The sequence below is a fragment of the Sus scrofa genome, chromosome 13, assembly GCF_054392235.1.
Source record: "Sus scrofa isolate SSC_HxYL_T2T_F1_AM1 chromosome 13, Sscrofa_HxYL_maternal_Yorkshire_Landrace_v2.0, whole genome shotgun sequence".
Classification (NCBI taxonomy): Eukaryota; Metazoa; Chordata; class Mammalia; order Artiodactyla; family Suidae; genus Sus; species Sus scrofa.
This window is the reverse complement of record NC_139395.1, coordinates 46,986,384-47,003,040: the sequence shown is the minus strand read 5'-3', so window position 1 is coordinate 47,003,040 and position 16,657 is coordinate 46,986,384. Positions and strand designations below refer to the sequence as shown.

Below are 16,657 nucleotides of genomic sequence, written 5' to 3'. Positions count from 1 at the left end.
GAGACTGTTTGGGTCAAGATGGCTACTGTCAGGCAAAGCGCTCAAGGACTAGACATATGGTGGGAGAAAGGCCTCCACCACCTGGAGGTTCACTTCCACCTTGTTTGGGGGTGGAGAGGGAAGGCTGGGCACAGGAAAGAAGAGGATACCTTAGCCTCTCCTCAGCCCACTGCTGATCCATATCATTCTAACACATGCTCCTCTTTCCTCACTGGCCAGGAGGGAGCAGAGAGAAGGGGGCAAGGCTGATGGCTGCAGCAGAGGGATCCATGCTGCACTCACAGTACCACCCCCGGGCCATCTGTTGCCCAGCCCTCATGGGAAAAGAGTGGGATGCAGGCAGGAGAGGCAGAGGCTTGTGGCCATTACATCTCTCCCTCCCTTTTCCACACCACCTACCCTGGGTAAGTGCCTAAGCCCAAGGCTTGCCAGTAGGGTGGGGGTGGCGGGGAGGGCACAATAGCTTGGTTTTGGCTTGGTCTCAGCAAAGTCTAGACCTTGGAGCAGGCAAAGGAAGACCATGGTCACTCTTCTGTAATTTTCTTAGGGGGCTTATAAGCGATTCTGACTAGAGCAGGGGAGGTGGAAGGCAGATGGGCTACCTGGACCCGAAAGGCTGGGGATGTGGTGGCAGCCCTGCTGCTGCCCACAGGACAGAGGGTGGGCCTCCCAGGTGCAGGCTGTAACCTCACTTTAGGTAGTGCTCAGGGAGGTTTCTGCTGATGCAACCGGGGAGCACAGGCATGCAGACCTGCCTCTGCACAGCACTCATTCCTGTGACACTGTTCCTAGGGCAAAGACAGACATCTGGAGGAGCTCCAGGCCAGGATGTGCTGCTGGGGCTGCTCTGAGTGGGGTAAGGAGGCCCCTGAGAGGGCTGATGGAGACAGGCTATGCCTGATCCAGGCCAAGGCTCAGACTCTCCAGGAGTTCATTCCTACCCGGCTGCCCACAACCTTACCTTCCCCCTCCACCCAGCTGGCTTGGGGGCCACACCTCGCCTGCTTCCCCTCAGCTATCAGAACAGGTAGCTCCCTCCTAGAGGAGAAAGGGATGGCAGGCCTGAATGCTGAGTCACTGAAGAGCAGAAAGGTCATGGTTTCAAAAGGGCTCAATTATTTACCTGCCCTGAGCTCCAGGGAAAAATGGCCTCCACCGCAAAGAGTGGCTAGGATAGCCCTGTTTGTCCCAAATCATCCTCAGCCTGAGCAAAAATGGACTGTTAGTAAGAAGAATGAGGCTGGGAGTCCCTGGGGAAAAACTGGGAGACCTAGCCATTGGTTCTGGCTGGGTCTCATGCTCCAGAATAAACCAAGATTTCCTAAGACTTGGTCTCCTCGTCTGTAAACAGAGGGTGCTCTGAGCGCCTTCCCCAACTTCCAAGAAGTCTTCATGTGCTCCAAGAACTCAGAAACCCATTAAAGTACACAGGCAGAAGAAATCTGTCTCTTGAGGCATCACAACCTTGAGGGCTGGCCAGCCTAGGCCTGGGCAGGACAGGAAGTGCCATGTCTGTTGAGTGCAGAACCCATCCAGCAGCCCAGCCTCCACCAGCCAGAAAAGCAGTGATTCCAGATCTCAGACACTGTTCTGGCCAAATGAGGCTGTATATGAGCCTCATCTCCAGACCTGGTTTGCTGTTTCTGCAGGACCTAGCTAAAGTAATAAGACCTGACAGATGCCATGAGAGAGAAAAACCAAAATACTGAGCTTCAGTGACCATCGGCCCAGCAGAGCCAGTCTTTTCCCTTCTTTTTGCTCCTTTGTCCTCACGCGGCCATTCAGCACAACAGTCCTATCACACTCCTAATCTGTGCTTCAACTTGGGTTACAAATCAGCCACTGTTTCTCTATTTATGACACACATGAAAAAAAGGTCCATTTTCCACAGTCACATTTCTAAAGATCCAAAGGTCATTAGTGGCATGAAACCCTCCATGTCACTCATGTGGCCCTTGTCCCTCTCTAGGTCTGCTATATCCCTCCCTCTGCCAGTGGGAAGCTGAGGGGCAATATATCCTACTGACATGCCCTGGTGAGGCCTTGGTGGCCTTTGAGGCAGGATGCAGGACCCAGGCTACCTCAGCATTACCACACTAGCAGTTTCAGGCACAAGTTCACACCCCCAGACAGGACCCCTATCGAGCTCCCCCCATGGCTAGTGTCTGCAGTGCGTCTGTGCTGAGACCCGCAGTCCTCTGCCCTTTTCCACTCTAGGTGGCCCCTCCTAGGAAGTGAGAAATCAAAAAAAGGAAGTGAATGGTGGAGCCAAATTTCCTGGAAAAGGCCACTCTGCCTGAGCCCCTACCACCTACATCCACCTGACTTCAGAACCCACCACCTGAGCTGCCCAGAACCTCAGGCCAAGCAGGAGTCTGGCCTAGGAAACCAGGACAATCCAGCAAACAGCCGTCATGGCTGACATAACGTCATGTTAGAAGGGCCAGAACAGATGTGGTCTGACCAGGGTGGATCTAGCAGCAGGTATGTGGGCAAAACCTGCAAACTTGTTTTCTCATTACAAGGCAGTATGACCAGGGATGTGAATCTGTTCTTAGTAAAGTGACAAAGGGTAACTGCTCTAACTCAAGAACAAGGCTCTGCCAGCCCCTCAGGAAAATGGGCCAAGGGTTTTCCTTGACAGGAACACCACTGAAAGCCAACCGTACAGAAGAAAAGGTTCTGTACCTACCAAGTGAGAACTTGAAGACTGGTCAGCATTTCCCAAACTGGATACCATGGAACACCAGCCCCTAATGTTCTGTGAAATCAAGTCTCAGAAAGGCCGCCAATGACAGCCCTGTCCTGGAGCTCCTACTCCTTGAAGTACCTGGGGGGGAGGCCTGCTCATCACCAAATACTGTGAATCTGCAGTAAGTTGGAATGCCCCTCTCCTCCTGGACTTGAGCCTCGGCTTCCTCCCAGCACAAAGAGGCAGATGGACTGAGTGTCGCCAAGGTCCTCCCACTCTGCTGTTTTTCTAGGCACAGCCAAAGGCTGGCTCTCCTCCCACCTCAGTGAGGGTCCTGGGCTTGGGGGAGCCTGTTGTGTGGGAAGGACTGGGATGCCCACCAGGAAACTGGTGCCACCATGTGTGGCTCTCCCTTGATCTCTGCCTACCCCACTCAGAGTCATTCAGGTCCTGCAGCTCTAGTAAGCATCTCAGGGAGGCTGGAACCCAGGGGGACAGGTCCATCACGGGGAAGGGGGGCATCCCCACAGCAGCCTCTCTCAACCCTGCCTGCCAAGCCTTCTCCTGTGAGGCTGGGAGTTTCTGGCTTCTTGCTGGCACAAACACACAGGTGAGCTTCCCTGGCCTTAATCACACTGTTCTAAATACTGAAAAGCAACGCTTACCTAACTGATCAGTGCAGGGATGGGCTGTTTCTAATCACAGATGTAATAATCACGAGTGTGCACGCCTCCTCAGGAAGCCCCCACACTCCAGAAGCGACTCCAAACACACTGAGTCATCTCCCCACACCAGCAGCTCCTTCCTCGGAATCTCACACTTACCTCCCGCAAACCACACGTCCCACACCCACAGCACCTCATGTCACAAATAGACCCCGACCTGTGAACAATTATTCTCACTCATCCCCCCTACCCACGTGGTCCAAACGCTTCTGCTGCTGATAATCCCAGCTACAGCCCTGCAGTCACCACTCTCCATCCCGCCCAAGGGCAGAGCCCTAGGGGGACAACTGGAGACTCCTATGGGTTACCATGGAGGAGACAGAGGAAGCCAGCAAACCCACTCATTTCAAAGGCATGGCCTTGGCCCAGCTAGTATACTGGAGCGCTCAGCCTGCAGGGCACCCAAGAGAGGCTCAGGGGCCTGGCTGAGAATCCCACCGCAACTCAAGGCATTCCTGAAACAGCTGGATCGGGCTGGAGACCCAGGGTCCTCTGGGGCAGAAAGGAGACCAGTCTCATGGAAATGGCCTGGCAGTGGTCTGTTGGTGACTCTAGGACACCATACTATGTGAATGCTTGGCCCCCAGATTGGGTCTCTGCTTTACCCCAATCTTGGGATAAAGATGGGGAGCTGCTCGGCCCACAACCTGCATGCCCAGCAAACTGGAATGGAAGCCCAGAGGAGGAGCTTTCTTAAGCCCAGGTGGTAGGCAGTTTCCTGCCTCCCTTAAAACCTTGCTCCCCTCACCAGCATCTGTCTCCAAACTCATTGTCAGGGAGAGGCTGGCCTACGGCCAGGGAGACTTGCTGCCCTTTGGGCCCTGCAGCTGCTCATGGCCCTCTTCAAATGAGCATCCATTAGGAAACATTGTCCATGAGACTGTCATTGGCCCTCTCTAAGGCCAGTCAAACTTGGACCAGTTAAGAAAGCATCTTTTACTTAGGGACAGTCCTCAAGCTTTCAGGGGTGTAGGAATCCCCCAGGAGATCTGGGGCCAGGACTTGTTCTCTGCTACCACATCTTGGAGCCAGGAAGCCCTAGGAAGACACAGCTGCTGATGGTCAAGGGAAGTAACCGGGAGAAGAGAGTTGGTGAAAAGGGGAGCCAGGGGAGGCATGAGATACAGGCGGGGTTGGGGAGCCGGCGCAGAGGTGATTACCTGGGTGAGATGAGGGTTCGGGTTGAACCCACACTGGTTGCAGACCTTGTTGTGACACTGGGTGCAGGTGTTGAAGTTTGGCTGGCTGGGGGTTGACGTGAGGTCCGAGGTCTTACATATGGGACACAGTGTGCTGCTGGGGAGGGGGGCGATCTGGGGGACGGAGTAGGGTGATGTAGGGGTGCTGCCTCTTTCCGGTGACACAGAGGGCGACCGCCCTGATCTCTGTGTCCTGCTGTCTACCTGCAGCGTCCTGCGGGGGCCGTCGGCCTCCTGGCCTGCTGGGCCCTGTGCCCTCGTCTCCCGGGGGCTCTCATGGCTGGGAGCCGTAGCAGAAGGCTGCTTCAGGGTTGGGGAAGCTGCTTTCTGGCTAGCCAGGGGCTCCTTGGGGTCCAATCTCCTGGAAACGCTGAAATGACATTGAAAATGATGACGTTAGAGACATATCTTAGAAAAGCAGCCTTCAGAGGTCTCTACCAACCTAGGTGTCTCTGCCAAGCCCCACTACCACCCTCCTCTTCCTGCCGAGGGGCATCGTCACAGTCACCATTAGCCAAGTGCTGACTGTGCCCCATGCTGAGCTCTGACAAGTGTTCCCCTCTTGAACTTTCAGCATCAGGCCATATGGTAGAGTCAGGAGTATCTCCTCTTACATCCCACTGACATGTAGATTCTGATTCAGTAGGTCTGGGGTGGAGTCTGTGTTTTTAAGGATCTCTAGGTTGATGCCTTTACTATGGTCTACAGACCACAAATCGAGTACCAAGGTTCTAAACTTATATATTAGTAATACCTAGGCTGGCTTTAGAATTTCTGACTCTCAGACTGCACCCCAGACACATTACATCAAAACCTGTGAGGGAAGGACCCTGGCATTAATATTTTTTCCTCCCTAGGGGATTTCGACATTCACCTTAAGTTTAGAGGTATGCCCTGGCTTGTCCCCTTCAGAAGCTGACCTCAGGCAGCTGGAGGTGAGTGGAGGAGGGACTCCAGTGCCTAGTTAATGCCATCGCCAGCAGGGATAATGGAGCCTTCCTTCTGGCAGTCTTCCAGCAAGTCTAATGCCAGACCAAGTACATCAAGACAGGTGAAGTGTTGCTTTGCTAGTTCAGGGCAGGGTGGGGCTGGAGTTCTAGGATCCAGGCCTTGAGGAACCACCAAGGGAAGATCAATATGCCTGACCTTCACCTCCATCCAGCATGGCCCTGTTGCAGCCATGCCAGCAGAGGTGAGGAGTTCAATGAGGTAGAAGGCAAACCATCAGGCTAAACACAATCCCTTATACTCCTTCTTGTTTGACCCACCTTTAAGTTCATTTCTGCCAGTTTTCTAACCTGAAAGAAGCTGAGCACAAAAAGCCAAAGGTAAATGCTTCATATTGCTTCCCTGAAATTCTAAACTTTCTCTAGTCTGTATTCATTTGGATGGACACCGGCACCCAGGCAACAGGGCAGACTGGCTGGGAGCTAGTGTGGAAGCCTGGCCACAGTCACCTGTGGAGTAGCCTGGCCTGGCCCCTCAGCCCCAGTGCTGCTGGTCCTTGAAGCGTCTGACTAACAGGAGGGGAATCTAAGTTTGCTGCTCTTATATGAGGGCCATTTGCTTGCCAAAAAGATTCAGGAGCCAGCTGGTAGGATGTCTGAGGATAAGCCATCTCAGAGGGGATGGCTCCTCATCTACCTGGGGAGACCCACTCCAAGACACTCTGCAGTTCTTCTTCCCTTCCAAGAAACTGTTGGGGAAGAGACACACTCTTGGTCTAATAAAGACTCTCCCAGGAAAAAGAAACACTGCTAAATATCCATCACACATTTCTTTCATCAACCAACAACAGAGTACACCCAACCATCCAGTCTCACAGACCTGCCTGCCACCTTTATACAACTAGCTGGGAGGCCCAGTGTGGTGGCAGCTGCAGCCATTTCTGGCCCAGACTTGGAAACTGGGCCTTTCAGTAGACTAATTTCTAGGTATCACAGAGAAATAATCCCATGTGAAGAGTTCCCTGGTAGCTCATGGGTTAAGGATCCAGCATTGCCATCGCTGTGGTACAGGTTCCATCCCTGGCCTGGGAACTTCTGTATGCTGTGGGCATGACAAAAAATAAAGAAAGAAAGAAAGAAAGAAAAAGAGAGAGAGAGAGAAAGAAAAGAAGGAAAAGACATAACCTCACTTTTTAAAATTTATAGTTTCTTTTCTTTTTTTTCCTTTTTTCTCTTTTTTGCCTTTTAGGGCCACACCTGTAGCACGTGGAAGTTCCCAGGTTAGGGGTCAAATCGGAGCTACAGCTGCCAGCCTATGCCAGTCATGGCAATGTGGGATCCGAGCTGTATCTGCATTGCTTTCAGCAATGTCGGATCCTTAACCCACTGAGTGGGGCCAGGGATCAAACCCGCATTCTCTCGGATACCAGTTGGGTTCGTTACCGCTGAGCCATGATGGAAACTCCCCATAGTTTCATTTTTCACTTAAGTTATTTGTGGCTGGAATTTAAAAGCAGCCTTTGAAAGCTAATCAGAAGCTCCAGAGAGCCCTTTATAACATGTGAAGGGACTGTAGCCCCGTGCCCAGGCCGTGTAAGGTCTGTGGCTTCTCCTGAGAAATGTAGCAATTTCTATTGCGTTTGTTTTGTATGATGAAGGTGAGCCCCTGATATTCCCACAAATGTGCTCCTCCCCATCTTCCTCTTAGAGTCTCTGACTCCCTCCTCCTCTCATCCCATGTCAGTCACCAGGAAATCTTATTGGCTTCAGAGTCAGGCCACTCCCACAGCCTCCTTGCTCCACCTGATTCAAGGCACTGTGTCCTCTTTTTTTCAGTTTTGTTCAAGCCTGGCTGCTCCTACTTGCCCCTCTTCGGTCTTCTCTATATGGCAGCCAGGATAATCCTTTATGTACACAAATCAAAACACTTCCCTCCTCAGCTTAAACCCTCCTCTCCTTTCCATAGGAAAAACCAAAGGTTTTACAATGGCCCATAAGGCCCCACACATTCAGCCCCTTTCCCTCCCATCTTCTACTAATCGCTCTCTCCCCTGTGTCCCCTTCCCTTATGCCAGGCCCACCTCTGCCCCTCGGCAACTGTAGCTGCTGGCACATGTGCTCTCTCAAGTCTTTGCTCTTATTCACTTTCCTTTCAGGGATGCCTTCCTGGACCAGCCTGTTTAAAATGCAGCTTTAGCCCCTCCTGCCTCTTTGTTCTCATGGCACTGAGCACCCTCCGACTCACTATATACATATGTACTGCTAGTGTGTGCCCTCCATGGTTCCTGCATTAGCTTGCCAGTGCTGTGGGCAGGGCCTCTGTGCTTTCCCCACAGCTGTACCCCGCAGCCTAGCACAGTGCCCGGAACATACTGGATGCTCAATATGTGTTTCCTGGCAGGACGGACTGCAGGCACTTCATGACTCAGAACAGTAAAATGTGGCCCCGAAGTGTGTTTGAGCTGAGGAAACATGGCATGTGACTGGCATGGCACACAGCCCTCTCCTGGATCTAACCCCATGTGGGACAGAATAGCAAGAACAACTGGAGTCCCCTGTCACCGCTGGCTGCACCCCCAGTCCTACCACATAGAACACTCCGCCAATCATAGTAGTGTTCATGCCAACCGAGTCCTCACCATGAGCACCGCCGTGTGCCAAGCACTTGTCACACGTTAACTCCTTTAGGCCTCACAGGAAATCCATGAGGTAGGATCCAATTCATCTATTTTGCAGACAAGGAAATTGCTGCACATAGAAGTTAAGGAATTAGCAAAGCCAATATGACTTGCACATGGTGGAGCTGGGATTCCAATATCAAGGTCGCCAGTCCTTATCCTTAACTGCATTCCCACAAGGCCTCTCTAGAGGAGCAGCATGAGGCAGTGGAAGGGTGGGAAGTGCTGCAATTTGGGTTCTTTGGATTCTTTTCCCTTTTTCCTGAGGAGTGGTTTAAGTGGAGGTTCCCCAGGAAGTGGTCTCTGACATCTTGCCTCCTACTATAGCCCGGGCCCCAGCACCACTCTGGGCACTGAGTAGACATCCAACAAGCGTAGATATTAAGTGGACAGGAAGATGTGTGCGCCGTGCAGTGGGCTCTTGGAGTGTGGCTGAGCTAGAGCAGTGACGTGACTGAATCATGACCACTGCCCCTCGAGTTGGCCAGCAATGCTGACTCAGAGAAAACCACACTCATTCATTCATTCATCCGAGCATTCAGTCATTCACAAACATTTAGCAGCCCTTGGAATGACAGTTCTAGGCCCCGGAATTGGTACTGATGGTATGAATGGACTATGTCTCTTCCAAGGGAAGGTGAGTTCACAGGTGTTCATTGTATTGCTATCCTTTACATCTTATACATATTTTATGAGTATTCTTATGTTCTTTATAAACACCTATTCAATATTTAATTAAAATAAATTTTTAAAAAAGTGAATCAGAAAGGGATCCAGTGCTCTGGGAGCCTCGTCTAGAGAGGAGACAGATGTACAAACAAACTGAAGCAAGACACCCCCACACAGTCAAGGGAGGGGCAGAAGCCTGAGCAGACTTTGAGGACCAGGAAGCATCTAAATTATGTCTAAATTGATGGGCTTTTCTCCCCAAGGCTAAGGAAAATTGAGGCAGAGGGGAAGCACATGCAAAGGCCCAGAGGCATGATAAGGTATAAGTCAGGGCTATTCCCAGGACCTATAACAGCTCCTAGCCACAGTGTGCACCCAACTACCCTGAAGGACATGAAAGCTCTGGGCTAAAATGGAGAAGGCCAGGAGAGTGAGGCCTCTAAGCTTTTCAAACAAGGGAGTGCTCTGGTTCTCTGTCAAGGACATGGTGGAGGTAGGGAGTCAGTGAGAATAAGGCAATAGCCCAAGAGATAGTCCAGGGACTGAGAAAGAGGGAAGGTTCAGTAGGGGTATTCTGGATTGGGATCTAGGAAGAAGTGGTCCTTTTGATTCAGATGGGGGATCCAGAGAGAGAAGCCAATTGGTGGGTAGATATTGGGGAGTGAAATAGCAAAATCAAGAGGTTGTATTTAGTTTTGTTGAGCTGGTTGTGGTTGTGGTTGGGGGGCATCCAAGAGACATCAGGAGGTGGGCGAGAGTTTGGGTTCAATTCAGGTATGTCTAGATATTTTGATCTGGGAGAGTTAAGGGTTCAGTTCACAGACAAGTCTCAGGGAGAGAGATCACAGCTAGGTCAGTAGTCCAGCAAAAATTTATGGGGAGCACCCACATTTATGGGAACAGAAGGGATGCCAGAAACAGAGAAGTCATAGAAAAGAGAACAAGACACAACCCCCAGGGTTAGAGTAGTTCCCACAGGAAGGGCATTCAACAATTTGCTCTACATCCATAAGGGCTGTCAAGCCTCAGAAGCCCTGGAGAAAAAGACTATGCCCAGGAAGGCCATGAGCCCTATTCCACCCAGTCCAGCTCAGATGGGACCAGCTCCCTATCCTGCTGAACACAGGGCCTGCCCAGGGCCAGAGATTCAGATCTGTCTGTGACACACTTCTGGACACTGGTCCCAAGTGTCAGGGGGCCAGGGTGGTTGGAGTAGCCTCAGACCTCCTTACAAGGGCAGAACCGCACCCTCCAGGAGGCCCTCCTGACAAAGGTCTCCACTGGCAGGGAGGGAGGCATCCACAGGTGGGACCCAGCCCAGCCCCAGTGAAGACCTGGTTTCCTGGATATGGCCCATCAGCAGTGAGAGCCCTAGAGGCTAAGTGGTCCTCCCAGCAGCCTCTGGAAGCTGTGTTCCTTGGGGAGAGCTGGGATGAGGACAGGTGAGCAGGAGGGGAGAGGGACACTTTAACAGAATGGGAAAGACACAGGAGGACAGGTAAGTGAAGAAGGAGGAAGAGGGCAGAAATATGAAGGAGTGGCCAGAAGACAAGCAAGGGAAGACTCAAAATGCCTTTTCCAGGGATAGGTTTTTGGTTTTTTGTTTTGTTTTGTTTTTGTTTTTTTTGGTCTTTTTGGTCTTTTTGCCATTTCTTGGGCCGCTCCCGCGGCACATGGAGGTTCCCAGGCTAGGGGTTGAATCGGAGCTGTAACTGCTGGCCTACACCAGAGCCACAGCAACGTGGGGTCCAAGCCACGTCTGCAACCTACACCACAGATCACAGCAACGCCAGATCATCAACCCACTGAGCAAGGGCAGGGATCGAACCTGCAACCTCATGGTTCCTAGTCGGATTCGTTAACAACTGCACCACAATGGGAACTCCCTCCAGGGATAACTATTTTTAAAAGATAGCCAAGAAAAGTAGAGGATGTAAAAATAGCTGTATTTCTACCAGCTTTTCTCCTTTTCAGCATCTAAGGATATTGACTGATCAGAAATAAGTCTTAAAGCTGGTTAGGAGGGCAGAATCAATCTAGTCAGCATCCCCCACCCCGACCCAGCTTTCCTCAGTAAACTTGGGCCTTCTGTTCCAAACAGTGACCACTCCTGGAAGGACAATCCAGACCACGCTGGTTAGAAGCTGGGCTCCCCTCTGTTAGAAACCCCCAAGAAATGCATGAGTCCAAGTAGCTCCAGTGACCAAAGATGCTCAGAGCCCAGGTATGTCCATTAAGGGCAGAGCCAACAGGGAGAGCCGTGGCTGCCCTGGTCCATGGTAGGAAGGTGCTGGAGGCACTCTGGCAGCTGCCCTCAGGGAGGGGCTGCTCAGGCAGAGGCTGACTAGTGCAAAAAGCAGGGAGGCATGGAGCTGGTTTGGGCTCTGAGGGAAACTAGGCTGGATCCACATCATAGCATTCTGGAGCATGCACCCCATTGCTTCCAGTTGAATATCTGTGAGGGGAATATTTCACACAAATAAGTGGCTGTCTTTGCTCCCTAGGAGGGGAGTGAACTTAAGAAACTGCTTTTCTAAGTCAGAGCAGCCAGAAGAATCCCATAGCTTCAAACACGGTTTTGATGAATTCATGGCTGACCTTTCCACAACAGGAAATTACAGCCAGGAAGATGCCAGTGGAAGACCCGCCGCCCTTTAAAGACCAGGCCAGGAAGGACCAGGAGGCCAGCACAACAAGCAGAGAAGGCAGGAGCTACAGAACAGTGAGCACCACGATCTAGGTCCTGGGTCCTTGAGCAGCTCTCTCAAGAAGTTTGAACTTTAAAAAAATTCCAGCTGTCACACAAGAAAACATTTCCTGACCTGCCCATCTTTCAGGCCAATGGCCTCCTGCCTTTTTGACCATGGGTCCCTATCAATCCAACATGTTTGTATACTTCCAACATACACGAGTATTTATTTACCAATTACGTGCATCTATATTAGTGATAAAATACCTCCCCAAATGGCAAAGTCGGAAATGACGAGAGGACATAAATGTAAAGAGGAGTTTTCACGTTTTTTTCCCATGCCTCAGTTGACTGTCCTATCTCCTCCCCCTCCCAGCACGTGTGCCCCAGTTCAAAGGCCACTGTAGGGAAATTCTTAATCTCTCAGTCTTTAAAGAAGTCTACTGGTTGCCATGACCAGATTCTCTCTTGCTCTCAGCCCTGCCTCATTGAAGGTGTACCTAGGTCAGTGTCAGGGTTGCCCTCACCAGCCTTTCTGACCATCTATGAACCAAAAAGAAATTGTTCTGCTGACAGCAGCAACACAGAGGAGAGGATCTCCATAACACTTAGCCGAAGTACCTGGAATTGGACAGGAAGCCAGTACCGTGGCTCATAGCCTCTGAGATGCTCTCTTGGAGCCAGGAGATGCCCCGCTGGCTGGGGAGGGAAGGTGCCACTCACAGGGTTCCTAGGTGGGGGGCAGGAAGGGGTCATACTATAAGCAGAGTTCCCAAGAGGCTGACATCTTTCCTTTTCAACTTCCCAGCCCCCTGAAGGTGCTGCCCCTCTAAGAGGGCAAGATTCCAAGAGACAAAAGACTCCAGAGAACCATTAGCTTCTCTTTGGTTCAGGTGGTGACAAAGCATCATGAGAATTTGATAACAGCCCTCAAAGCAGGTACTTAATGACACACTTGGGCAAACACGTTCCCACACCCCTAAGCAGACAAACCCATGCAAGAAACCATTAGTGTTATCCAGATACCCACCACCTCCACTCATCCTTTCTGCTCAGAAACATCTACCAGTTGGGATTCTTCCTGTGACCTAACAAGCTTCACTGATCCCAGGCAGGGAACTCATTTAGGGCACCTAGCTCTGACTGCTTTGCTCTTGCTGAAGGAGAGTTTGGGATGAGGCTGCAAGTGGGTCAGGAAGGCTGAGAACGTGAGAAGAGAGACAGGTAGGAATAAGAATTGCTTTGGGAAAGCTACCAGCATAAGGGGAGAGACCAGCAGGAAGCTGGGGGCGAGATGGGAGCCAGGCTGTAACTGCAAGGAAAGGAAGCCCTGGAGACCTCGTTCCCAGCCCTGATGCCTATATGGGTCCACCAGGTTGAGAGCATCTCTCAGGACTACCTGATTTGGCCCTGGTTCCCTTTAGGCCAAGCCAGTCTCCAGGATCTGGAACAAGGATGGGAAATAAAGGTAACTTTCCTTTAATCCCATTAATTTGTAGTGTCTGCCTAGAGGGCAGAGTATGAGAAAGATCAGTGGGAAAATTTGTTGTCATCAATTAGTAAGGTCTTTGATGAACCCAGAAATAGGGTATATAAGCACAAAGGCTATGGACTTGTCACCCATGATGCAAAACCAAACCAGACCCTTGGGCCTGCCTCAAGTGGTAACCCAGTTTCCTGGAGTGTCTCACTCAGAATGTCTCTTGCACCACAGTGCTTATGACAGGCATTATGTAAACACGGGTTCACCTGTAGGCAAGTGAGTGGTGGACACCACCCCATTCACACTCTGTTGAGGGGTTACAAGTCGTCTAATCATAGCTTGTCTGTTCATGGCTTATGGAGTGTATCTCCAGAAATTTTTATTCATTCATTCATTTTAAAAGAACTCATAGGAACCATGTTCTCTAGTCCTTGAACGTCTCAACATCCCTTTGTGGACACTAAATCTGGACAACAGAGGATGGTTGGATACAAAATTCTAGGTTTACACTTCCTTTCCCTGAGGGCTTTGCAGGTACAGCCCCTGTGTTTTCTGGCATTGATTACTATTGCAGTGAGCTCTGTGCCACCTGATTAGGTCCTCTTTAGGTGTATTAACATTGTCATCTAGATGCAACAGAACTCTTTTTTTCCTCTTTGAGGTTCAGTAACTTCACCAAGAGATGTTTTAGGGTTGAATATTCCATATCTATTTTTCCTGAAATTCAGTATGTCATTTCAAACCAAAGATTTATGTGTTCCTTTATTTCAGAGGGAAAAGTTTTCTATTAACTATATCTTTGAATATTTCTCTGTTCCATTTGTTTTGCTCTCTTCTCCAGAGATACCAATTGTACCTACTTTAAATTTCCTTTGTCTTTCCATTGTCCAGGCTGCTGGCAACCCACTGTCCTCCCCCAAACCTGCTCATCTCCCTGAACAATTCCATTTCCTTAGTGACTTTCTGGCATCACACAGGGTTCAGGGATACTTTTAAACACCCTCACATAGGGTGGTTTTGCTAACCAGTCCAAGTAGGTGGTTCTTATGTTTAGCCCTCTGGCCTCTGATCTCCCTTCCCTAGTTCTACAGAAGCAAATTTCCCCTCCACGGACCCTCCCCAGTCCAGACTAATTTTCCTTGCACTTGGAAGCCATTCTTTGTTCATTGCATTCCAGCATATGGGTGTTGTTCGTTTTGTTGAAGATAAGAGTTTTCTTTTAGGTTTCTTGTTCTTCTTGCAGTTTTTGGTTAGTTCAGTAAGGATACTGAGCAAAGAGATGCTTTTAACTCAACATATTTAACTAGAAAGGCATTTTACAGTGCAAAACAAATGCCATTTTTCTCTGGCTTTCCACCTGTGCAAGTTCTCAGTTTTCTAAAGTATGATCCCTTTATAAATATGATTTAAAACCTTAGATCTTATGCTAAGAAAAGTACACATTCATAAACATTTTTTGTTTGATTTCAGAAGGTTCTGGTCCTGAAGCCCATGGTCTGGAAGCCCATGGAGGCCAGACTCCTCAACAGCTGGTACCACATCAGCCTGACTCTCAAGCGTCACCCCACAATGTCCCCTAATGCAAGCCCTGCCCAAGGCCTAGGAGCTCTCCAAACCAGGGACTTACCTGCATCCATGCCCAGAGGCTCTCCAGAGGACTAGGCCAACAGTTCCATAGCACCATTCAAACCTGACTTCTGGTGTGGAGCCTCCTGGGGTCTTGACCCTCCCTATGCGCCTCTCACCATCCCGGTCCCAGTGCTGCCCCCCTGCAAGGCACCATCTGTTTACTATTTGTCTCTTAAGTCAGACTGAGCACCTCATGAGGGCAGGGGTTCCCAGAATTTAATGTGGGTACAATCCCTGTTTACCAGTTGAAGGAAGTAGAGATACCATAGGTTGTTATAATCAATTGACAAAAAATAATTTATAATTAGGAAAGACTTGTAGGAAATGACTCTGGGAGGGCTTGAAAGGAACTTCTTATTTTAGGTAAATTAAGCAATCATATTTATATTATTTGCCTTATACAAAGGTATGGTTCAGCCAATTATCAAACAATCCAAAGGGAGGGATTCAAAGTTTGGGTTTTACTATAGTGCATAAAGGAGGGGTCTCTTTCGATAGAACTCAGTAGGAGGGGAGTGTTACTGTATTTAGTGCCCTAATGCCTTTTTTCCCACTCCTAAGACTTGGGTGAGAGCTCTTCAGTAGGAGATTGCTAAGGGAGCCAAGAGGGCCAGAGGAGAAAGGCAGGTGGCCAGACCAGAGTTATTGTGCAGAGATGAGACCCAGGTCAGCAGCTCCTCAAAGGTCCTCCCCATCACCTCCAAGGCTTTCCAGGTGGCCTGTCCTGGGACACCAGAGGAAAGAAGGGCCCCAACCTTAGGGGCTCTTTCCTTTGGGCATCATAATGACTGAACCCAGGGTGCTGACATTTGCACGAGCAAATCATAGTACATCCCAGTACTAATACCTACAACATGTGTAGCATTTCAATTGTAAGGAACTCCCTGGTCTTTCCAGCCTGTGGTGACTGGGGTTCCAGCCAAGAGTGCCTCTAGGCCAGCCAGATACCCCCATGGACTCCACCACTAGGCTCAGCTTTCTGAAGACATACATGGCGGACTGGCAAATTCTTAGACCCTTCTCTAGAGCCTTCTGAAGAGCTTTGGCCCTGGGCCAGCTCTTGGTTCTCCCTTACCAACCCTGTCCTATGGGAGTGCCACGCCTCCCAGGTGTAGCCCAGGAGTTGTGATCCAGCCCAAGCCACCGAGGCTCCTGCTCCCACTCGGCCCCAGGCTTACAGACATCTGCATTGAGACCCCACATGGGGAGAGCTTTGAGCTATGAAGTGTCCCAGTTTTCTGGCTCAGGGGGAGGACTCCTAAAGCCAGGAAGTCAGGAGTCATTACATAAAGCTGAGCCAGCTTTTCCCACTTCTCACTCCGGCAAATTCTATTACTACAGCCTTTTGCCAAAGGGACAGTGATCTGCTTGTCAGTTCTCTTCCAAATTCTGCTGAAACCGGAAGATAAGTTAAGAGAAAACTATAAGTCTTTGTGACAATGGATCAGCAGGCCCCACACTCCCCACTCTACTTGCAACTTGGCAGAGGCCAGGATTCAGGTTCAGAAAGCTTGACAAGCTTCTGCCCAGTCTTCAGCCCCAATGCATAGGACTCGGACTTCAGTCTGCCCTTGGGGACAACAGGACACAGCCTTAGCCCACAAAAATGGCCTAGGGCCTGCTTCATGCCCAGCCTTGATCCAAGCACAAGAAAGAAGACAGGGGGCAGCAATGCAGTTAGTAAGATAAGCCAGTGCCTGAATCATTAATATGTGAACTGGCTAAACAGCTGTAGAAGGTACTGGGCTGGACCTGAAAACACCTCAAGTATAGGAGGCTTCCCAGAACCCAATCTTCCAGACTTCCAGGGAAACCCCACCTAGACTGAGGACCCCTTAACTCCTTTCTCACTGCTTGCTTTTTATGTTTCTATACAGTAAGGAAAACTTACCTGTGACCCAAAAATAGCAAAAGTAAATTTGATTAAGGATCATCAATGGTCCTTA

General features: G+C 50.2%; 1 protein-coding gene across 3 annotated transcripts in view; it reads right to left on the bottom strand.

Annotated features, from left to right (window-relative positions):
- BSN (bassoon presynaptic cytomatrix protein) overlaps nucleotides 1-16,657 on the bottom strand; it is a 96,489-nt gene that overhangs the window by 38,012 nt on the left and 41,820 nt on the right. For all 3 annotated transcript variants that reach the window (XM_021068761.2, XM_021068762.2, XM_021068763.2), the window contains exon 2: nucleotides 4,578-4,986. In XM_021068761.2, coding sequence (XP_020924420.1) covers nucleotides 4,578-4,986 — 409 coding nt within the window. The remainder of the gene's footprint in view (nucleotides 1-4,577; nucleotides 4,987-16,657) is intronic.